Raw genomic sequence first — 24,483 nt, 5'->3', positions numbered from 1 at the left:
CGTCAGCACAATCCACACATTGTCTGCTGCCCGCGCACTCAGCTGCCGGGAGTCTTCTCTGGCAGTCAGATGCTGACGGATCGCCCGGCCCTCCGCGCTGTGCTGTCTGCATCCTTCCCCCTCGCCAGGCTCCTTGCACACGCCGCTGCAGAGCTGGGGTCAGCGTCCTCGGACCCCTCTCCACCTCTGCCCGCGGATCTTGTGGGAAAACGCACAGCCCTGAGGGGGGTGGCTTTTGCTCTGTGAGATAAGTTGGAACCTAGGTGTGCTTTTTTCTTCCACAGTGGCTGGAGTTTGGAAGTGAAGGGACTTCATCCAATCCCAACCCCCCCCTCCCCCCACGGTGGAGAAGCAGCTCTCTCGGTCTGTTCTACCTGTTCTGCCTGCTGTCATTGACTTGACACTGTAGGTCTGGTTAGGTGCACCGGCCCTGGCCCAGGTACAGGGTAGAGAGCATGCAGTCTTAGAGTTGTTCATGGTCACTGCGCACCGTGGCCCCTCCTGCCATTCCAGCTTCCTGCTCATGTGCCTGGGAGGCAGCAGGTGATGGCTCAAATGCTTGGGCCCCTGACACTCACGTGGGAGACCTGGATGGAGCTCCAGGCTGTTGGCTGCTGTGGGCCTTTGGGGAGTGAACCAATAGATGGAAGATCTCTCTCTCCCTCCTAACCTCTCCCGCTCTTGCTCTGCCTTTCAAGAGAGATGGAAAAAAAAAATAAGACTTTCAAATTGCCTGCAGACATGGTCACGTGTCTCTTGGGAGAGAAGGGATCAAAGTTGCCCCTGGAGGAGAGTGGGTTTCCGTCGTATCAGTGGGTTTCTGTAATGATCCGTCATGCCTAGCGTGTGGGGCCATGGTGTGCTTTATTCAGTGTCAAAGCACCAACTTTCAGTTGCTTGCCCTGTGCAAAGTTCTGTTTCTAAAATATTCAGCTTACACGGGGTGAGCTCTAGACGAGGTGACTCTTAGGGTTACCAGCCCCGTAATTACAGGTCGGGTAGAGGGATTGGAATCCCTATTACAGGGTGATCAACCACTCTGGCTTACCTGGAACTGTCCAAGGGTTAGTGCTGAAAGTAGTCCCAAGTGCCTGGGAACTCCTGTCAGTCCTAGCTTGGCCACCTTACAATAGAGGCAGGCAGGCACTTGCTAGCCGTAACATTTTGTGCCTTTTTTTTTTTTTTTTTTTTGAGAGAAAGGGAGAGGGAGGGAGGGAGGGAGGAAAGGCGGGAGGGAGAGATATCCCATTTTCTGGTTTACTCCCCAAATGCCCACACCTGGGACTGGGCTGGGCTGAAGCCAGGAGCCTGGAACTCAATCCAGGTCTCCCACATGGGTGGCAGGGAACCAAGTCCTTGGGCCATCACTGCTGCCTCCCCGGGTGCACATTAGCAGGAAGCTGGAGTCAGGAGCCAGAACTGGGGATCAAAGCCGGGCATCTGTGCACCTCTGTAGGGGTGACGCCCATCATCAATTCCTTAGTAAAGTAGGGAGCTGTGTTTAGAAACCTGAGTTAGCACAAGATTTGCAGTTATTGCCGTGGCATTTCAATGCCCTTTGTGCAGGTCCCCTCTCCTCCTGCCTGCAGCAGCTGGCTGGCCAGCCGTGCCTTTTTCTTTCCACGTAAGCGGTCACTCTACCAATTTGCGCTTAACGAGCTGTGCCCTTCTTTACTCAGTTTTGCTGTGCTGCTAAATCTTGTCACTTGGATTCGTTGTACTCTTAGTTTCCCTCCAGCCCTGAGTGTTCTCCTTGGCCATGTTCTTGCATCGAAATACAGTGTTTTCTCAGATGATTTCCTGTGTTTGCAAAGTGGCTGCAGCCACAGGTGATGAGGAGATAGCAGTGGGAAACAAGCCGTGATTGGTTTCTGCCACTGGCTGCTCTAATTTGCCCAGACCTCAAAAAACTGGGGAAATGATGAGTGCTGATGTTGCAGCTGCTACAAAGTCCCTGGAAGCTTCAGGAGTTTGTACAACAGGCAGGATATTGGCAGGATATAATTATGAGTGTGCATTTCGGAGATCGCCAGCTTGAAATCTTAAACTTACTATTCCATTAATAGAAACACTTCACTCTTTCGCAATAATGAAAATGGGAATTAACAGCTTCTTCTTTGCGCTTTTACTACAATAAGCACAAAAATTGGGTCTATTTATAGAAGTAAATGAAGGTTGATTGTAGCTTCACTGGGGGCTGAGGTGTGGATTGGATGGGGTGGTGGTGATGTGATTATGTATTGGGGGGCTCACCAAGTGCCACATGTTTTGTCAGAATCTTTACCTTCATGGAGCCCATGCAATCCCCACAACAACCTTGGCATATGGGTAGGGTCTATTACCCCCATTTTACAGATAAGGCAACAGAGAACTTTAGAAGTAAATGGACAACCAGAAATGTCGTGGTGGGTGGATCTGTCACTCGAACCACTGACCTCTTGGATTCAGGGTCCCACATCCTTAACCACGTTATAGGGGGCAACGCCTGGCCACAGAGTAGGCCAGCAACAGATGGGCCAGCTCCTGGCCTGATTCCCCTTGAACTCCACGTGCAGAGCAGAGCAGGAGAACCTGGCCCCGCCCGCCCCGCCCCTGCCCCGCCCGCCCCGCCTCTGCCCCAGCCCCCCGTGGGCTCTCGCCGTCCTTTCTTGCACTGAAGGTGGCAGAGGGATCTTCGTGTTCACATGGGCACCTCCAGGCCCAGGTAGCCAGGAGGAGCCTGTGGTCCCTTTCTTCTCTTTCGGGGAATTGGGGAAAGGGAAGACAGAGGGGATCTCCAGCAGGCAGTGGGTCCGCAGCATGGTTTCCCTCCAGCTTCTGCATGGTTTCCTCCTGGGGAGATGGCTGTCCATCATAGACCGTCAGCTCCCGGGCAGATCTTAAGGTCCATAAAGAGTGAGAACCCGCCCTGTTTTATTCCTGTGCCTGCAGTGCTTAGCACAGCAGTCGGGGTAAGGAGGAGCCTGGTGTTTTTCGTGTGTTTGCACGAAGGGGTTTTCCCCACCCTGCTCTCAGCCGTCTGTGTGACTGTGCCCCTTGCTGGGCCCCAGTGTTCTCGGCTTGCCAACCGGTGTCCCGGTAGCCGCCTCTCTCACGGTTGCTGTCGAGAGTAAGTAGGTCATGTAAGAGTGTCCGGCTCAGAGTGGGAGCCTGGCTGATGCTTTCTCAGTTGGATATTTGGAGCCAGGACTTTCAAAGGCTCTGTTTGTGTGTCAGGAAAGACGGAGCCCTTCTCGGATGGATTACTGAACAGTAAGCTCTAGGAGGGAGTAGCAGAAAATGAGGTTAGGGCTGCCTTCGGCAAACTTCTCAGAAATTGGTTAGCATCGGCCAGTGTGCCATTTGAAATCGACATGACAGCCTTGCACGGTGGAAGTCTTGGCCGCCCCTCCCACAGCCAAGGCCGGTGCTCTGATGACAGCTCCGTGCCCCACCCTCGGCATGTGTCTGCTTCACGTGTTTGCTCCTGGCCGTGACGAGACCACTAAGAAAACAGCAGAGCTGCCGCAGAGGGACCATTTGTCCCCCACAGTTGCTGGGCAAGGTCTGTGGCGATCCCTGACCCCCGTCTCCCACGCTGGGGAGAAGGGAGAGAAGAAAGGGGGAAATACAGAGGGGCATGGAAGGGCACTTCAAAAGGTGCCCTTTTAAAAAACGCTATGAAAAGGTAAATGTTTTGGTGCCAAAAGCCCATACAGTCCATGCACATGGACTTTTGAGGGCCCCTGGAGTCTACATTTCGTAAAGTAGGAGGGATGCAGTTTAGAAGAAATAGTATTGTTCAAAAATAGATTCCACTGGAGACCAGAATGTTCGCCAATCAGTATTCTTTGACAGGTGTTCCCATCTGCTCATGCTGTGTTCCTGTTTCTTTCTTTCCTCCTCCTCTTCCTCTCTCTCTCTCCACTGTTTACCCAACACAGCACCAGACCCGACATCCTTCAGCAAGCGGGGGAAGGCCATGAAGCCACAACACCCGAGTTTTGCTCTCAAGACAAATTCACGTTTAATGCTCAGAGACCATGTCCCATTTAGCCCGCCGCTGCTTTGGGGGAATGAGATGTTCCGAATAAGAGAGTTTCCTCCATAACTGAAACTTATCCTATTAAGCCCTGGAAATTTTGAAAGAAATTGCCATGGTTAATGAAAGGTTTAAGTACTTCCCTGGTTTCCAGTTCTACTGGGTAGCATGGCATTGCCTGCGTGCACTCAAACCATGTTCTGTCCATGCCTACTGAAACACTGGCCTTATGGGTGTGTGAGTGGACGTCACTCAGACATGCTCTCATTGGGTGTCCCCTGGGTTCCCCAGTGGGTGTGTGTGTGGATGTCATTCAGACATGCTCTCACTGGGTGTCCCAGCAGGTGCGTGTGTAACCCAAGAGCAGAGGACTTGGATTCGCCGTGAGAGCCAGGGGACAGGCCATGCTGGGGTTTGGTTTCTCTTAGTGATCATGATGTTTGTTGGATGAGTCAGCTTTACATCACTGTGAAAAAACATCTGAAGCATCTTCATAAAGGGAGAAGGTTTATTTGAGTGCCTGGCTTTGCAAGGTCACAGTCCAAGGTCAGAGGGTTTGGCCTGTGGTGTTGGTGTCCTGCTGGAAGAGCCCTGAGATGGCACAGAGCATCCTGGCAAGAGGGGGTGCTCACACCCATGTCCCTGAGGTCTCTTACGAAGCCCCCAGGACTCGATTACAGGGACTCCACCCTGACCCAGTCTAAGCCAAGTCGCCCTCCCAAGACCCCACCTCCAAACGTGGGGCTCAGTTTCCACATTTTCATGATATTCATTTTTTTTTTTTTTTTGACAGGCAGAGTTAGACAGTGAGAGAGAGAGAGAGACAGAGAGAAAGGTTTTCCTTTCTGTTGGTTCACCCCCCAAATGGCTGCTATGGCTGGCACACTGCGCTGATCCAAAGCCAGGAGCCAAGTGCTTCCTCCTGTTCTCCCATGCGGGTGCAGGGCCCAAGCACTTGGGCCATCCTCCACTGCACTCCCGGGCCACAGCAGAGAGCTGGCCTGGAAGAGGAGCAACCAGGACAGAATCTGGCGCCACAACCGGGACTAGAACCCGGTGTGCCAGTGCCGCAGGCCGAGGATTAGCATAGTGAGCCGCGGCGCCAGCCCATGATATTCATTTAAGATCTGGGGGACTAAGCCTTTAACACACAGGCCTCTGGGGGATGTCTAGCACCTGAGCTGGTGCTCAAGCCATCCGCAATGGGGCTTCCTGCTTTCTACAAACCCAGAGGCCAGAGTCCAAGGGCAAGAGGTGTGTTTGAGAGGGGATCCAGGCCACACCCCTAGTGGAGCAGAGAGGTGAGACAGGGAGGAAGACAGCCAGGGACCAGGGAAGGAGGCTGGCAGGGAACATTTATTTCTAGAAGCTTCCACAGTGGCTCCCAGCTCTTCCAAAGTTCAGAAGCATCATGGTTCAACTCCCATTTGGCATCCACATATCCCCCAACTCAGAGCTGCCCAGACATCAGTGTGGCCATGTCCCAGCCCTCAGAAACCTCCAGGACTTCTCACCACCGATAGAACCACACACAGGCTCCTGGTGCGGCCCCAGAGCCCCTGCCGCCTCCCCTTCTCCATGTTCCTCCTCATCCCTTTGGCTCATCTGCCTCTAACTTTTCACCCATGAACCCAGCAAGCTTGTTCTGGCCTCTGAACCTTCACAGCAGAACTCAGATCCCAAGTAACCCCCAGGAGAGGCCTCCAGGTGACACCTGCCCAAGGGCCCACCCACCCCATTCCGCCACCACTCTCCAGCCCAGTTCCCTGTCTTATTCTTCATGTCCTCACCACCCATGAAAGTATTTGACTTCCTTCTTATGTGTTTCTTTTTCTTCCCCATAAACACAAGGGCTTCATCTGCCTTGTTCATTGCATGTCCTCAGTACCTGGGGCTGCTGCTTCCGGTCCAGTGTTTGCTGAGTGAACAAGTGAAAGGCTTATTTTTACCTTTAGCAGAGCTCTGTGTCAGGGTTTTCATGCAACACTGGTTACACCAAGGGCTTGGGGCTTCCTCAATAGCTCTGAAAATTAGGCAGCTTTAGATAAGAAAAAGACACAGCCAGATCCCAGTAATTTGGGATTTTTAGTTTTAGTTTAAGGTAATAGTTTAACAATTGAACTAGTAACCACCCCCATTTATAGGGTGTTGTGCTTTAATTTAATATGTGTATCCAGTGTGCAGTGGTCAAATGAAGGCAGTGGGCATTTTCGTCTCCTAAAACACCGTTCTTTCTCTGTATTGGAAAGCTGTGGACTGCTCTTGCCTAGGACCCTGGCATGAAGTCAGACTGCTGTGGGAGAAGAGCTTGGTGATATCTTAGGCTTGTCCCAACAAAAGCCTTTTTATTTTATTTATTTATTTATTTTTTTGACAGGCAGAGTGGACAGTGAGAGAGAGAGACACAGAGAGAAAGGTCTTCCTTTGCCGTTGGTTCACCCTCCAATCGCCGCTGCGCTGTAGCCAGCACACCGCGCTGATCCAAAGCCAGGAGCCAGGTGCTTCGCCTGGTCTCCCACACAGGTGCAGGACCCAAGCACTTGGGCCATCCTCCACTGCACTCCCTGGCCACAGCAGAGAGAGCTGGACTGGAAGAGGAGCGACCGGGACAGAATCCGGTGCCCCAACCGGGACTAGAACCCGGTGTGCCGGCGCCACAGGCGGGGGATTAGCCAAGTGAGCTGCAGCGCTGGCCAACAAACGCCATTTTGACTCCTGTAGTTCTGTCTCCCAACTCCTTGCTCTTCACCCACACCTGCCCCCGAGGTGGGGTTTTGGAGACATCTAGTGATTAAGCTGTCCTCAGGACCTCTGCTCTCACTGGTTCTTTCGCTCAGAGCAATTCAAAGCTGCAGAGCCTCAGTTTCTTCCTCTGCAAAATGGGTCTAAGATGAGCTGCTACTTCTCAGCTGCCACGAGGGTCACAGGAGTTGCACAAAGCACTCGGCGTTGTCGGTGCATCGTGACCCCCGACCTAGCTCTCGTTGCTGTCAGTCTCGTGGTCTTTATGGCTTTCGTGACCAACAGATAAAGGATCTTTAAAAAGATTGTGGGAAATGCACACTACTAGCAAAAACTATGTGTGGATCTCAATTTTTTGGACCAAAATAAACATGACTTTTAATTCCATTTTCGGCCACCTTTTTGAAGTGTGCTTGAACCTCCTAAAGTTTTTCAGCTCTCTTAGACTTTCTGGTTCCAAAAGCCGCCTCCTCGTTTGGCAGATTCTAAATTGTCTGTATCAACTTTTCCTAATTGACCTCCATCATTTCTTCACCACTTTGTGAAGACAGCGGCATATTTGTAATCATCTCTACTATTTATTTGCTATGTATAGTCTTTTTAATGGACCTAAATTTGTTTAAACTCGAAAACATTATTATGAATGGAAAATCAACATCACTTGCCATTGACATCAATATTTAAACAGGAGAAACACTGACTGCATTCCCTGTGGACACAACACCTGCCCAGATCTGAGACTGGAGTTGGCACGTGTGCAGGAGACCTCCCCCATGAGGCAGTCTGACTGAGAGCACAGTGGACGGGGCGTCCTTGCTCAGGGTGGACGCAGTGTTGTGTCCTGCTGCCTCTGAACTTGTGGTAGCCCCAGGTCCAGCTTTCCCACATCAGAGAGGACTTTGGCGTCCTAACAGGGTCATGCAAGACTGAACACAAACAATTGAGGAGCAGCCGGCACTGTGGTGCAGTGGGCTAAGCCTCTGCCTACAGCTCCAGCATCCCAACTGGGCTCCAGTTCGAGTCCCAGCTGCCCCTCTTCTGGCCCAGCTCTCTGCTATGGTCTGGAAGAGCAGTAGAAGATGGCCTACATGCTTGGGCCCCTGCAACTGCATGGGAGACCTGGAAAAAGTTCCTGGCTCTTGGCTTTGGATCAGCCTAGCTCTGGCCATTGAGGCCATTTGGGAGTGAACCAGCAGGTAGAAGACCCCTCTCTCTGTCTCATCTTCCTGTCTGTAACTCTACCTCTCAAATAAGTAAACAAAATCTTTAAAAATATAAACAATTGAGGAAACACGCACAGACATTGTAAAACCATCAGCTAGTTTGGTGATCTCACCTGAGCCCACAGGGACTTGCCTGGAGATATCATTGAAACACACCCTAGCCTTGGCTTGTTGATTGAGTGGACATGTAAGGATCAGGTTCCTAGGTGGTGTTGATGCTACTGGCCTGGGGACCCCACTTTAAGGACCACTGGGCCGGACTCATTGGGGAAATCCATGGTAAGTCTGTGTCTGAGTGTTCAGCACATTCTGTTGAAGAGAACAGAGCTTGTCTTGTCTTCTTCCTTTAGAGTATTATGTCAATTATGGATTATTATTTATTAACTATTATTTATCAATAAAAGATGGATAATCAGTGTGGACAGTGTGGGAGAAAACTATCAAGACCTGGGGGAGGGGGCAAGTTTCCACTTCCCTGTGCTGTGTATGTGCCCTTCTTTTTAGTAATTCATTTTTTTTTTTTAATTTGAGAGAGCAGAGAGAAAGCTCCCATCTACTGGTTCACTTCCCAAATGCCCACGACAGCCAGGGCTAAGCCAGGTCGGGGCAGGAGCCCATACCTCAGTCGAGGTCTTCCACGTGGGCGGTAGGAGCATGATTACTTGAGCCATCACTGCTGCCTCCCAGGGTCTGCATTAGCAGGAAGCTGGAGTCAGGAGCCGGAGCCAGGATTTGAACCCAGGCACTCTGACATGGGCACCAGAATCTTAACCAGCATATTAACTGCTAGGCAAAACGCCCATCACATGAATTTCTAGTTTACTTTTTTTTTTTTTTTTTTTTTTTTTGACAGGCAGAGTGGACAGTGAGAGAGAGAGACAGAGAGAAAGGTCTTCCTTTGCCGTTGGTTCACCCTCCAATGGGTGCCGCGGCCGGCGCACCACGCTGATCCGACCGATGGCAGGAGCCAGGTACTTATCCTGGTCTCCCATGGGGTGCAGGGCCCAAGCACTTGGGCCATCCTCCACTGCACTCCCTGGCCACAGCAGAGAGCTGGCCTGGAAGAGGGGCAACCAGGACAGAATCTGGCGCCCTGACTGGGACTAGAACCCGGTGTGCCAGCGCCGCAAGGCAGAGGATTAGCCTAGTGAGCCGCGGTGCCGGCCTCTAGTTTACTTCTAAGTCTCTAAGCAGCCTGAGGGAAGCCATCTAGCAAAGATGTTGGCTTTAGAAGTTAGGCTGCTGTGCATCGAAGTGGTACAGGAACACAAGGGGGTGTGGAAGGAGCAGTTGGAGCACCTTCCTCAGTGTATGTCCATCCTATTGACATAAGACTCGGCAGGAAGAAGACAGAGCCACACTGCTGCAACCTGAGAGGTGTTACCCTGGTAGTCAGGCAGCTGAAGGGGGGAAAGCAAGGTGGCATCTCAGGCTTGTCTCAACAGAAGACATTTGAACTCTAAACACTTCAACTTAATACCTTTGAAATTTAATACCTGATACAAATCTCATCCTAATTGGGAGCCCTGGCTGATATTTTACTGCCTGAGCCTTTAAGAATAACCAGGGAGCACCTTTGGGACAGCTGACCTAGGTTTTTTTTCTCTAGGGTAAGTTAATTAATCTTAGTTTTTCTGCCTGCCAGATGGGAGTAATAATTATACCACTTTCATAAGACTGCTACAGAGATGGAATGACATTGGATATGTAAAACGTTTGGCACAGTGAGAAGCAAATGAATCTTTACATAAATGATAGATGATGATCAGCATGATGGTGATGGTGGTGATAATAAAATCCAAGTGGGTACTGTTGGTGAAATGGTTGTTACTCTGGGATTAACCTGAGGGAATAGATGGCAGCAACCTCTCTCCAGAGTTACTTTCATGGGTTGTCAAGGATATATGTTTGTAGGCACTGCCATATCATCTCACATCTTTGTATCCATAGCACCCAGAACCTACCAGACTATTAGTTCATCCCACTCAGCAACCACCCACCCACCCATCCATCCATCCACCCACCCACCCACCCATCCACCCACCTACCCACCCACCCATCTACCCACCCACCTACCCATCCACTTATCCATCCATCCACCCACCCATCCATCCATCTACCTACCCACCCACCTATCTATCCATCCACCCACCTATCTATCCATCCACCCATCCACCCACCCATCCACCCACCTATCCACCTACCCACCTATCCATCCATCCACCCACCCATCTACCCACCCACCCATCCACCCATCCACCCACCTACCTATCCACCCATCCTATCCATCCATCCACCCACCCACCCATCCACCCACCCACTCACTCATCCATCTTTCTGTCTCTCTCGCTCTCTCAGGTTAAAGTGCCACAATAAATGCACCAAAGAAGCCCCTCCCTGTCATCTCCTCATCATCCATCGAGGAGGTAAGTATTTAACCCTTGCAGTCCTAGGGGTGGGGGAGGGCTGGGAGCTCTCGCATGCCACCCCCGACAGTTTTCCCACCCAGCACGATTCTGGGTGCTCCTGGGGCCCCAGATACTTGCTTGCCTCCTTTCTTCCCTCTGAATCTTCCTAATGTCTAGCTCCTTATCCACCCCAGCCTGTTCTTCCTGGTCCTCTCTTCTGTGCTGGTCCCTCTGGTACACCACTTCCCCAAACCCTTGTTTTCTCATTCCTGCCTCTTTCTACTGTCTTCTCTTTCTTCCAATCCCACAGATTTTCCTTCTCACTTAAAGAGCACTGAGAGTTTTTCCATTGCATGCTCTCTAGACTCAGTTGGTTGGCCTTGCAGAAATGGGCATAGGAAGAGTTCTGGCTCGGGTCTGTTGGTTTGAGCCATCTGAGTTCTGTCCCCTGGAGCCTTGGACATGCCAGGGCCAATGTTCCCAGGCAGGGAGGTAGCAGATACCTCTGGGAGAGTTACTGTCAGCCTTCTGTTGTGCCAGAGCAAGGCCAGTTAGGCCAGAAGGATAGGGCAGAAAGGCTTTTTCTTGGCTGCTCTGGACTTCGTAGACGACACTTCCATGGGAAGCCTTACCATCCAGTTTTCAACATAGTTCCTCTGATTCTTGGACTTCTGGGTAGTCAACCCAGGACTTCATTTTCCGTATTGCAGTTCATCCCTAGGGGACTCTCTGGGCCTGTGCTATGTAATACAGTAGCTACTAGCCACATCTGACTCTTTAAACTTAGTTACCTAAAATTAAATAAAAATACAAACTTAGTTACTCAGTTACACTAACCATATTGCAAGGGCTCTGTAGCCACATGTGGCTTCCATAGTGGGTAGTGTGGCTGGAGAGCATTTTCATCATCGCAGAAAGTTCATGGTACAAACCTGTGCTATTCAACGCGTGGTCCACCAGCCAGCAGCAAAGGGATCGGCTGGGAAGTGACTGAAAACGCACACTCTCTGGCCGCACCCCAGACCTAGTCAATCCACGTGTGCACCCACATGTGTTAAAACTGAGAAGCTTTGCACAAGAATGGGGGCCAAGTGTAACCTCAGCTGTCTCATGGTTGCTGCACAAGTGGGAGAAGTTGGCCTGGTGCGGCTGTGCAAAGCAGGAAGCCCAAGCACCATTGAGTGATAAGGTCGCCACTCCAGCAAAAACGTGGACCTGCATATCTGATGTTTCAATCAAAAGCCAAAACAGAGACTTCTGTGTTCCATATACTCCGTTGTTAAGTGATAGCAATGTATTAAAACGTTTCAAACTCTTCTGGCCAAGTCCCTACCACCCATACCTGGGTGGAGCCCTAGAGCCTCTCTGGAGCAGTTTTGGGGACAGCAATTGCTAATCCCATCCCAAGTCTTCCTTGTTTGGCCTCCCATAGCCCCCAGCCTTGGGTAGTTATACACGGGGGAATCTGCCCAGGGTCAGAATGAACCCAAAGGAAACTTCAAGGAGGCACATTGCTCCCGAAAGCCCCATAATGAGTCCCAAAGCCGGCAGGCAGTTGGTTTTCCAAGATCTCTGTGCTGTTTTATCTCCATGAAGAGAGAAAATTGCAAACGAGGGAAAAGTCTTCAGCTCTCTCCCCTCTCCCCTGCCCGGCCCAGGTTCTTAATTAAGGACCATCTGTTCCTTGCATAGCTGTTTACACTCAGGGAGGCACTTTTCAAACTTGGATTCACACTGCTTTTGAACTCCTGCCTTAGGTCAGCTTCCCTGGAGAAATCGCCTCCCACCAGACTCCTCCCCTGGGTGGGTTCTGCTGGACCCTGACTCCCGTGTGCAGGCAGGACCCAGCTCCCAGAGGGCCGCGTTTGAAGCGGGTCCCCTGTCTGCACACCTTCGAGGTCACGCTCCTCTGCTCACAGGCGGCAGGTGCCCATGCAGACAGAGAAACCTGAACTTGAAGTCCGCCAGCTTCTTGATTTTCCCCTCGTTGGTAGGAAGTTGAAAATACCATCAGTTTCCATGGTGATGACAGCCCAGGCAAAGCACAGAAATTAGATCCCTGGGTCAGACCAAAGCTTTGACTTCTCAGCCAGCTCAACCCTTCTCTCCCCTGTGAGAAAACAACTAATAGGCAGTAGTACTAGGCATCCTGTTTGCCCGTGCTATGGGCTCTGTAAGAGAAACAACAGGGCCGGCGCCGCGGCTCACTAGGCTAATCCTCTGCCTCGCGGCGCCGGCACACCGGGTTCTAGCCCCGGTCGGGGCGCCGGATTCTGTCCCGGTTGCCCCCTTCCAGGCCAGCCCTCTGCTGTGGCCAGGGAGTGCAGTGGAGGATGGCCCAAGTGCTTGGGCCCTGCACCCCATGGGAGACCAGGAGAAGCACCTGGCTCCTGCCATCAGATCAGCGCGGTGCGTCGGCTGCAGCGCGCCAGCCGCAGCGGCCATTGGAGGGTGAACCAACAGAAAAGGAAGACCTTTCTCTCTGTCTCTCTCTCTCTCACTGTCCACTCTGCCTGTCAAAAATAAAAAAAAATTTTTTTTTAAATTAAAAGAGAAACAACAGAAGGCAGAGGGCTTGGAGGAAGTGATACCAATCGGGAAATGTTTCTTTAGCCTCAGCTGGCTGTCCGGCTTCCCATGTGGCTTCAGGAATGACCCTGAGGGAGAGGCTGGCAGGGCTGATCCTGGGAGCAGATCCCAGTGACGTGCGACAGGTTGCTCAGGCCGGAGAGCTCACAAGAGCTGCACAAGATGATCCTAAAACAAAGGTTCGAAGGGCAGCGGTGGGAAGCCATCAAGGGCCTGTCCCCTGAGAAGTCTGGAACCTCTTGTCTTTAAGATGAGGTTCAATTCTGAAATGAGTGCTACTATGAAGCAATTAAGGTATTGAAAAGGAAACCTGATAGCTTCAATTTTATTGTTGGGATTTTGAATTGTCAGGAGTCATATGCTGTCTGTATAAAAAGGTCAGGAAGTACAGAGAGACCCCAGTCCCATCATGGGGACACACAGCTGTCAATTCAGAATTCCCTTCTCTTCCCAGAGGCAGGCTTACAAGGCGGGGACTAAAGTCTGTTCTCCTGACATGGTCATTGTCAAAGTGATACTTAAACTCTCAACTCGCTGTTTTTTACCCCTACGGACCCAGCAAGGTTAGTCCGAACAGAGTCGGTCCCATGTGACATCAACAACCCTCTACGGAAGCCACCCCGGTATTCGGACCTGCACATCAGCCAGACGCTCCCCAAAACCAACAAAATCAACAAGGTGAGGCCGGGCTTCCCCTGGGTCCAGGCGCGCGCGGATGGCACCTCCTGGTGAAGGGAGGAGGGAGGAAGGGGCTGAGCTGGGAGTGGGGCAAGCACCTTCCCGCTTACCTGGGGCTCTTCTGAGTCTGTGTGCTTTGTGGTGAGTAAGGCTTGGCAGGGGGACAGGAGGAGCCAGCCCGGCATCGGTGGAGAGATGCACATGCCAGCAATCTGCCCCACTGAAAGAGAGGGCGTGCGGAACAGAGGATGAATGTGTTTGGGAGCGCTCCACAGGGCTGTGCGGCAAAACCCGAAGGGGAGTTTCCTGAGTGCTGCAGACCCTGCCTGCTTTGCTCTGCGAGACAGTTCTCCATCTGCCAGGATCAGCCTCGCAGATGGTTCTGGGCTTTCCAACACATCTGTTGAATCAAACCTCCGAGGGATGGGGGTCTGTCTCTGAGCTTCTGGTGGAGACGAGCAGGAGGGATGTTTGCAGGGACCCTGAGCTCCGAGCAGCAGCCAATTTGATTGGCGTCTGCCCCCGGCACATCATCAGAGGGCCTGTCTGTGCCACTTGCTTTCCATTGCCCCTGGCCAGCGCAGCCTCCACATCCTTTATTTGGCCTGTTGATGGGCTGTATGGAAGGTGCCCAGGGACGCTTCCAGCCCCACAGAAGGAGGCAAAAATTGTACAAGGGCTCCTTGCATTGTGTTGAAAATGGATAAAAGGAGAACAAACCCAAGGACCCATCTATGTGCAGGTTCTGGGTGAGTGTCTTGATGGCCGTTGACTTCTGCTTGGCGGGACTCAGTCTCACGTCTGCAGGCTGGAGAGAGGCTTGCCCTCCCCGACCCCTCCTCTAATGCAGTAGCATAGTGCTTCCTAGTGACTGCAGCTTGAGTCACATCACGGTTCAAACTCCATCCAATGGCTTGGTATTGCATCCAGAACACAGATCAGGCTTGTTGACTGCAGCCCACAATGCCTTGCATAATTTGGCCCCTGCCAATGCTCTCTTTTTCCATGCCTCCCTAACAAAGACCGCATGTTCTTTTCTCCCTGTGCTGTCACTGAGGGAGCCGGGAAGCCTGGGAGTCAGTCTTGGCTTCCTCTACTAACGGCTGTCAGACTTTAGGCAAAGTAACTTAATCTCCCTGAGCCTCAGTTTTCCTGGATATAAAATGGGGGTGTTGCAGTTATCAACTGCTGTGCAACAGATAACCCCAGACGTAATGGTGCACAACCCTACTCACAGATCAGTAGGTCGGGAACTGGGACAGAGCACAGAAAAGATGCTCTCTGCTCTGTGATGTCCCAGGACAGAACTGGGAAAATGCTCGCTCCTGGGACCGAAATCATCTAGAATAAGGATTGGCAAACTATTGCCTACAGTCCAAATCCAACCCACCACCTGTTTTTGTGAACAAAATTTTTTTGGAGCACAACCACCCCCACCTTGTCTGAGGATCTGTTACATTATAGTAGCTGAGTGGAGAAGTCATCGCAGAGCCCTCCCAGCCTGCGGAGACTAAAATATTTACTGCCAGGTACTTTACAGAAAAATCCTGCTGACTCCTTGTGCAGAGGCTTTCACTCACACGCCTGGTGCTTGGGCAGCAATGCCTCAAAGTCTGGGCTTCGTGGGATGTCAGTGAGGGCATCGCGTGTGGGGTTGCCTCATGGCATGGGCTGCCTCACAATATGGCTGCCTCACAATATGGCCGCCTCACAATATGGCTGCCTCACAATATGGCCGCCTCACAATATGGCCGCCTCACAATATGGCCGCCTCCACAGGCTTCTCACATGGCAGCTCCTGACTCCAAGAATGGCTGAATTAGCCATCAAGGCAGGCCACTGGCAGCGTCACTTCTGCTCTGCTTTGCCCATAGATGTAATCATAAACCTGCTCAGGTTCAACGTCCTGAGGCATATCCCCCAACCCCCCACTCTTGATGAGAAGGGTCCAAGAGACCAGAGATTTATAGCCATGTTGTGCTAAATGCCCAACATGGCCAGTAAGAGCACCATGGCCCAAAGAGTTCTTGTGGGGATTAAATTAAGTAATTAACTGGAAAAAAAAAGCACTTAGCACTGTTCTCAAGCATAGTGAATGTCCAGGAAATTCTAGTTATTTTTATCAGCTTAAATCTTAGGACCCACAATCAAAATGTCAGTCTGGTACTGCTTTCCCTTTGTTCTTTTTTTTATTTGCAAAAGATAGAGGTCTCTGGAAGGGGGGACCCCCACCCCTGGGAGGGCCCCATGCCTGCCTTATGCCTCATCCTTTCCTTGGTGACATCTTGAGGGGTAAGGAGTTCAGAGCCACCTCCAGACCTTTCTTCCTTTAAAGACACAATGAGCCTCTTGGTGTCAGATGAGACAGGAACACAGGTCAGGTGGACCAGTAACTGTGACATTGTTCTGCTTGTCTGCCAGCAGGAGAATTTGAGAAGGGAAGTAAATTACCCTTTATTTAGAAACAGCTTTGACATGAAGGTGGACAGGTTCTACCACAGAGCTGGGTTTTCTCCCCCTCTCTCTCTGCTCGCTGCCTTCACACAGAATCTTTTTGTCTGGCACTGATGTGGTTAGTGCAATGGGTTTCTGAGACAATTTAATCTGAAGATTTCCTTCCCACGGTTCTCTCTTCTCTCTGGCTCCGTCAGTGCAGTTCACAAAGGCCTTGCTGTTTCACCCACGACACTGGTCAGAGTGTGGATTTTGGAATCAGAAAGCCTAGAATTGCAGCGCAGCTCCTAAATTGGCTGTGACTATGGGCAGGTCACTTCATGGTGTCTCTGCCTTGGTTTTCCCCTCCGTAAAATGGGAAGTAAATAGGATACCCCATTGGGGTTGTGGTGAGGATTACATGTGTAATATGTAAGGAGGATTAATGCAACCCTGGACGCTGAGGGTATGGAAGTGGCTTGGTGATGAAGAAGACAGAGGAGAAGGAGAAGGTAGAGAGAGAATAAGAGGAAGGATGAGGAAGAAGAAGAGGTGGAGAAAGGAGGAGAAAGACTAGGAGGCAGAAGGGAAGGAAGAGTAGAATGAAAAAGGGAGGAAGAGGGTGGAGGTGACAGAGGGGATGGGGGGGGATAGAGGAGACGCGGAGGGGATGGAGGAGACGCAGAGGGCAGCAGTAGTATTTTGTCAGTCCCTAGGGGACCATTCTCTAACTCTTGCTCCTCCACACCTGGGCATCAAAAATACCATCTGCGTTGATGCTGGAGGCTGAAGAGCTGTCTGCTGTGCAGGGTGCTGTGGCCGTTGTCGCTGGCTTCAGGGAGCAGAGACCCTCCCAGGCCAGCTCATCACAGGGAGCTGCCTGTTGGATGGATGGATGTAGAGCAGGGAGAGAAGGGAACAGCACAGTGTAGGACCTGAAGTTTATAAAACGAGACATGGAGGATATTCTTCTTTTTAAGATGTATTTATTTATTTGAAAGACAGAGCTACAGAGAGGCAGAGAGAGAGAGAGAGAGAGAGAAAGAGAGGTCTTCCATCTGCTGATTCACTCCCAAAATGGCTGCAACAGCTGGAGCTGCACTGATCCGAAGCCAGGAGCCAGGAGCTTCTTCTGGGTCTCCCACGTGGGTGCAGGGGCCCAAGCATTTGGGCCATCTTCTACTGCCCTCCCAGGCCATAGCAGAGAGCTGGATCAGAAGTGGAGCAGCCAGGACTCGAACTGGTGGCCATATGGGATGCCAGCCCTGCAAGCGGCAGCTTTACCCATTGCACCACAGCGCCGGCCCCATGGAGGAGATTCGTGATCTCAGGCTGGCTTCTCGGATCTTCTCTGTTCACCATGACCTTGTTACAGCCGCTCTTTGTGGTCTGCCGTTGACCTTGAGTCAGCTCCCCTTTGTGGTCAGCTCTGGTCTGTTACCGTTGACTGACCTCCTCACTCTCCACTCTCCTCTTTTCCCAGTGTCGCTTCTGCTCCCATTTGGTTTCTGCTCCTTCCAGCCTTTGCTTATTCGCTCCCTGGCCTATTCTGGGTCCCTTGTCCTCTTTGCTCATCATCAGCTCTCAGCCTTTGCACCGGGCGCTTTCTGCTGTTCTGACTCGTAGCCAAGGGCTCTGAGCAGCAGCCGTGGTGATCTGGCCTATGGTCCCGTGTCGGGAGTGGGCTGTGGAAGCCGTGAGACAAGCATGTGTGTTCATTGAGGCCGTTGGGCTGCAGCGTGAGGACAGTGTTCTGTAAGTCCCTGGGAGAGCACTCATATTGCTGCCTCGTCCAACCCGGTGCTCAGCTGGGTGTCGTGGGGACCTGGGAGGCGAACGTGTTTCTGTTTGATTCCCAGAGTCAGAGGTGCATTTCTTTGGCACAACCTTGTGTTTCTTCTTCTGGCCTGGGAATTGGGGCCGGGTCACTAACTCCCCGTGTGCACTGGCAGCTCACTCTTCCGCTCCTTGTCTCAGTGTCCCCAGCGACAGAGTGTTAAGAGTTGGACCGTATGGTCTCTGGGGATGTGTCCAGATCTCATCTGTGTTCAGAGAGAGAACCTGTGCCATCAGCCTTCCCTGCCTGATCTGCTAGAGTTTGTTTCTCTGTGATGGAGCAAAACCACCACCACTAGTCCCACTGGGACACAGCTCTGTCTGACCTGCAGAGGGGGTTCCCCTCCGGGTGCCACAGCTCTGCCTGGGAAAGTGAGTGCCTGATGTGTTTGCCCTTCTGGTTGTTTCCACCAGCCCTGAGCTGTGGAGAGGGCGAAGACTTTTTTTTTTTTTTTTTTTTTTTTAAGATTTACTTCTTTTATTTGAAAGGCAGAGAGTTACAGAGAGGTAGAGGTAGAGGTAGAGAAAGTTCTCCAATCTGCTGGTTCACTCCCCACATGGTTGCAATGGCTGGAGCTGGGCCGATCGGAGGCCAGGAGCTTCTTCCTAGTCCCCCACACAGGTACAGGGGCCCAAGCATGTAGACCATCTCCCACTGCTTTCCCAGGCCATAGCAGGGAGCGTGATTAGAAGTGGAGTAGCCGGGACTCAAACTGGCACCCATATGGGATGCTGGCACTGCAGGTGGTGGCTTTACCCGCTACGCCACAGCGCTGGCCCTGGTGAAGACTCAATCCCCGTCCTTAAAGCGGCAGAGAATTCCATCTCTCCCTCCTTTGTTCTAATCTTCCTTCCTTGCCAGTGGCTGATTGATTCGTATAACATCTGTTGGGCACCTTCCGTGTCTCTGTTTCTGTGCCAAGTTCTGCAGGAACTGCGGAGAGGTGGTCTAGTGGGAAGGGATGGCCTTCCTCACCCCTCCTCCTCTCATCTCTCCCACCCATCCCTTCATTGCTTCCTTTCCTCTTCCACCCAGCACGCATTCATAAGGAGCCTCATGGGCCTGGCACATTGCTAAGTGCTGAGAATACAGAAGTGAGGGCAACGCATGCTTCAGGACCTCCAAGTCTGCAGGATGAGACATCAAAGCTGAGAGGTGACCACATGGCGGCACCAGGCAGGCCCAGGCGGCTGTGCGTGCCTTGTACCAGGCGTAGATAACGTGTGTCACCAGACGGGGCAAGGGAGTCAGGGAAACTTCCCGGGGGCGGGGAGATCTGAGCTGAGATTAAACTCAGAAGAAAGAGCGAGCGTCTTCAGACACCATGGAACAAGACTGGGCAGACATTGAGGTAGAGAAAACGCGTGTCCCAAGCCTTGAGGACGTGGCAGAGCCTGCTTTGTGTTGGGAGCCAGGGGTCATTTAGTACGACTGCAGTGAACGTTGCGGGGTGGGGGGAGTGGGGGGATGGGGACATTAGCCCAGGTGCAGCCTGAATGGGTGCATTGAGACCAACTTTTCCGTTAAGCAACACTGGCATCTGGGCAAGGCCCATGTGCAGTCCCTTCTCGTAGGACGCCAAGTTTTAGCGCAAACATGTCAAACATGTTTTTTTTTTTTGTTTTTAATTTAGATAATGTCCATACTTGAAATTATCAGTGTGTGAGTGGAAATTCAGAGAAGAGAGGCGCATGAGGGTGCACGCATCCTTCGTGGCACAGAATCAACCCCGGCCTCCTTGAGGAACTTCACGTGTCCCGTTGGACTGAGGGAGAACTTCTTTCTCTCCAGGTCTCAGCCCAACCACTGAAACCTGAGCTCCATGTATCAGGGACACATTATTCTTTACAATAACTTAGCCGTTGTCATGGAAACGTAATTGTCATTAGGTAAATTAGGATAGAGTCAGAAGGCTGGCTTTCTTGACACCTTTCTATAAAAACTGGATCAGAGTTGTCTCCAAGGTGGCCTTGCATAGCAGGTGGCTAGAATGAATGAGAGCATGACTGCCTGGAACAGTAAGACTACGGTCCAGATACTCAGGTGTCTCCTGCCTTCTACTGGGACTGCAATGTGTTTCTCCCACACTGGGTCAGAGATCATATTAGAGGGATCCGTTATTCTAGGGAAAATTCCATAGGCTTGGAATACCAACTGCCCAGGGGGGAAGGTTCCCATTTCTCTCTGTGTACAGTCACAGCTGAGCTTCCGTTCTTAGAGTCCTGCTCTCCAGAGAGCACACCCAGCTTGCAGATCTGTTGCCAGGATTAAATGAACGAACAAATCGAAAGACTTGTGCTTTCAGGAAGATAGAGTACTTCCCTATTCCTCCCACTGAGTGTGGCTAGAAATAGGGATGTTTTGTATTAAAAAAAGATAAGAAGACTTTGAAGGATGGTGCGAAGAAGGCAGACCAGCTAGGATCCCAAGGAAGACATAGTAGTGAGTTCCCTGGGGTTTCTTTTGCCTCCACACAACCTGGATTTGGAGCCGAAGAAGCTGACATCCTGGACATGCCAGTGGTGAAGACGAGGGGAGCCCCAGCAAAGCACCTGCACCCCACCTCCCAGTCAAAGGCCTAGGAAAGAAGCAGCTTTGCAGGCACACTTTACACAGCCACCATTCAGTGCCAGCGACACAGAGAAAGAGCTGTTTCCTTCCCAGCCCACACCAGCAGAGGCTACGGAGGCATCGCCCTTGCTGAGCTGAAACCTGGCACCCAATCCTCCTGCCTGGGTGATGTCAGAGAAGCTTGAGTGGGGAGTAAGGCCTTTCTTCCCCACTGGTGACCATGACCAACGCCCTCACCCAGCAACGATGCAGCCCCGGTCTGCGTCTCTGCTGAGGTGGGTTGGAGGAGGCCTGGTGGAGAGCCAGGCCTTGTGCCACCATCATGAACAAGGCCCCCACCCCAACCCTGCGGTGTTAGTGCAGGCCACAGCGGGTATAGTGAGGCACCTTTAACCTCTGACGCTTGTGGGGAGGCTGGATCTCCAACCCCAGCCTGTCACTAATGAGGACCCTCTTCCCTATTCTTCTGCCCCTCCCTGTCAGTAACAAGGCAATACCTCCCCTTTCTCTGTTAGAACAGTGTCCCAGGAAGCCAGCCAAAACAGAAGGCCTAAATGAGGTCCAGAGTTCCATAACACACAAGCATCCAGGCTTCAATTCACAATTACTTGTTGTGCTAAGAAACAAGCAGATCGAACAGAAAAATAAAAAAAAAAAAAAAAAAAAAAAGACTATCAATAGGAGCCAGCTCTGAGATGACAGATTTTAGAATTATCTGACAACAGTGTTAGAGCATTCATCATAAAAATACTTCAACAAGCAATTATGAACATTCTTGAAACAAATGAGAAGAAAAAATAGGAAGTCCCTGCAAAGAAATAGAAAGTCTCAACAAAGACTCGGAAGGAATAAATGGAACCATAAGGACATTTTAGAACATACAATTAGAAAATACAATAACCAAAATAAAAACTCCGTGGAGAATGAAGGGGGCAGAGGCAAGAAGAAGTGAACTTGCAGATAAAAACAATAGAAATGATAGAGTCTGGATTACAGAAAATAGGCTCACAAATGAGCAGGGTCTCAAGGACTCTTGGAACTCTAATAAAAGATCCAACGCGGTATTAGTGGAGCCCTAGAAGGTGAGAAGAGGAAAAAGAGGGCAGGGCTGGAAAAGTTCTTGCAGAGATAATGGTTGAAGACTTCTAAAATTGGGCAAAAGACACATTCCTCTGATCCAAGAACATGAGCAGTACCCAGGCGTTGTCATCCCAACGACGTCCATGCTAAGACACAGCATCTCGGAGTTCTGAAGAGGAAAGACAGAGGAAAGAAATCTTGAAAGCCGAGAAAGAGAAACAACTTTTTAACTATCAACGCAACATTCAAATTACAGCAGAGTTCTCATCAGAAACCATGGAGACCAGAAGAAAATAGCACAACATTTTTCAAGTGCTGAAAGAAAGGAGTTTTCAATTCATACTTCTGCGCATAGTCAGAATGTCCTTCAGGAATGAAAGGGAAATCAAGACATTGTCAGATGAAGAGAAGTGAGTATTTATTAACAGCAAAATTCCCCTAGAAGAATGATTAACGGCTGCTTTCTACACAGATAGGAAATGCTAGAAGAATTCTTGGAAAATCGGAAATAAAGGAAGTAATAGCAAGGGTAAAAATATGGGTAAATACAATAATACATTTACTTTCTCTTAAGTTTTCTAAATGAACAGTTGAAGCCAAAATCATGACATTGTTTGATGTGGTTCTAAATGCATAGAGAAGGTGTTTGAAACGGGGGAGTAGAAGGACATGAAGGAAGGAAGAGGCCTGCACTTGTCTCACACTGAAAAGATGCTGGCACTGGCAGACCATAATAATCTCTGCAGCTACCTAAAATCTACCCGATTATTTAAAGACTGCACAAGTGGACACACTCAAAAATGCTATGCACAAGTCAAAGGTGAAACTCTACACACTGTTCAGTTACCTAAAAGGAAAGCAGGAAAAATAAACAGAGGGAGAAAGCTTGCCGGGCTTTTAACAAGACTGACAAAGAAAGAGAAATCACATATTGCCACCAGCAGGAGTGAAATGGGACGTCTTACAGACTCTGCCATCGCCAAACGATCATAAGAGAATCCTGCAAGCGGCTCTACAGTGTGGACGTCAGCGCTCAGGTGAAGTGGACCGGTTCCTGGAAAGCATAAACCACCACATTGGACCCGATGTAAACTAGGTACCTGGCGTAGCCTGGTGACCATGAATGAAACTGAATTAATACTTCTTAGAAGTGTCCCGCACACACACACAAACCCTGCAGATAGCTTCCCTGGAGAACGCTGGCAGATGTGCAGAAGAGTGAACACCAGCTGTACACTGTGTCTTCCAGAAAAAAGAAAAACATACTTCTCAGCTCATGGTCCACTACTCCGCTTTGTTTACCGTGATACCAAGACCAACATACAAAAAGACAAAACTACAGGTGAATTTTTCTCGTGCGTATAAACACAAAAATCCTTAGCAAAATATTTACAAAATAGTATTCAGCAACATATGCAAGTGGAGTTTATTCCAGAGAAGACAGATTCATTCAATATTTGAAAATTGATGAATGCCGTGCACCATAGTACCCATCAAAGACGCACATGATTATAGCACTTGCTACGGAGAAATTATTTGACAAAATTCAATAACCATTCATGATCAAAACAATCAGAAAGATACAGAAGAAATGCCTCAATTTGATAACGGGTGTACAAAAAGAATCCAATAGCTAACATGACACTTGGTGAGGAAAGACCGAACGTTGGCTGGCGCCACGGCTCACTAGGCTAATCCTCCGCCATGTGGCGCCGGCACACCGGGTTCTAGTCCCGGTTTTCCCTCTTCCAGGCCAGCTCTCTGCTGTGGCCAGGGAGTGCAGCGGAGGATGGCCCAAGAGCTTGGGCCCTGCACCCCATGGGAGACCAGGATAAGTACCTGGCTCCTGCCTTCGGATCAGCGCGGTGCGCCGGCTGCAGTGCGCTGGCCACAGCAGCCATTGGAGGGTGAACCAACGGTAAAGGAAGACCTTTCTCTCTGTCTCTCTCTCACTGTCCACTTTACCTGTCAAAAAAAAAAAAAAAAAAAAAAAGACCGAACGTTTTCTCCTGAGAGGATGCTCACTTGCACTACTCTTGCTCAGTGTGGTGCTGGGAGGTCCAGCCTGTGCAGTAGGGCAAGAATGGGAAATGAAAGACACAGATGGAAAGGGAGATATAAAACTGTCCCTACTTGCAGATGACCTCATCGTCCTTGAGAAAGTCCCAAAGAATGTACAAAAGCGAAAGAAAACAAAAACCTTTCTAGAACTAACGGGTTCAGTGACATTACAGCAACTAACCTACGGAAACCAAATTTAAAATGCAGCACTGACAGTTGCTCAACAAAATGGAAGCATTTTGTGTAAATCGGATTGGAACGTCTGGAACTTGTAAGCTGAAGGCTTCCGGATGCTAGAAGTGGAGGAATATACGGCTGTGGGTCAGACCTCACCGCCAACACCTGGCAGTGCAATCTTTGGAAATGGGGCTTTGCAGATGTAATCAGATTCAAGTGGGGTTGCCCTGATGTTGGGTGGTCCCTTAATCCAGTATGACTTTCATCCTGATAAGAAGGGAAGAGAATCAGAGACGTAAGGAAGAGCACCAGATGCCCGCAAAGACAGAAAGTGGAGTGATGCAGGCGCAAGCAAAGTCGTGCCCAGGGGCGCTGGCCACCACCAGGTCTAGGGAGAGGCCAGGGAGGGTGCCGTCTGCAGCTGCAGGGGGCCTGAGCCAGGCGCCTGCGGATACCTTGATTTTGGAGTTTTGTCCTCAAGAACTAAGAGGAGAAATTTCTGTTGCTTTAAGCCACTCAGTGTGTAGTACTTTGTAATAACAGCCCTAGAAAAGGACCACACAACCATGTTCATGGATTGGAAGATCCAACATGGTTAACCCGTTAAGTCCCACATTTCCAATTCTGTGACTATTTCAGTGATATTTATCTCCAGTTACCATG

The 24,483-nt window shown here is 50.6% G+C and overlaps 1 protein-coding gene across 10 annotated transcripts in view; it reads left to right on the top strand.

Annotated features, from left to right (window-relative positions):
- KSR2 (kinase suppressor of ras 2) overlaps nt 1–24,483 on the top strand; it is a 434,938-nt gene that overhangs the window by 317,384 nt on the left and 93,071 nt on the right. For 3 of the 10 annotated variants that reach the window (XM_070065978.2, XM_089323245.1, XM_070065979.2), the window contains exons 8-9: nt 10,345–10,412; nt 13,537–13,661. In XM_070065978.2, the coding sequence (XP_069922079.1) occupies nt 10,345–10,412; nt 13,537–13,661 (193 nt within the window). The other 7 variants (XM_089323250.1, XM_089323248.1, XM_089323251.1 and 4 more) reach the window with 7 other exon arrangements.

The sequence above is a fragment of the Oryctolagus cuniculus genome, chromosome 21 (assembly GCF_051225735.1).
Source record: "Oryctolagus cuniculus isolate XC-2025 breed Fujian yellow rabbit chromosome 21, ASM5122573v1, whole genome shotgun sequence".
NCBI classification, from domain to species: Eukaryota; Metazoa; Chordata; class Mammalia; order Lagomorpha; family Leporidae; genus Oryctolagus; species Oryctolagus cuniculus.
This window is presented reverse-complemented; position numbering and strand designations above follow the sequence as displayed.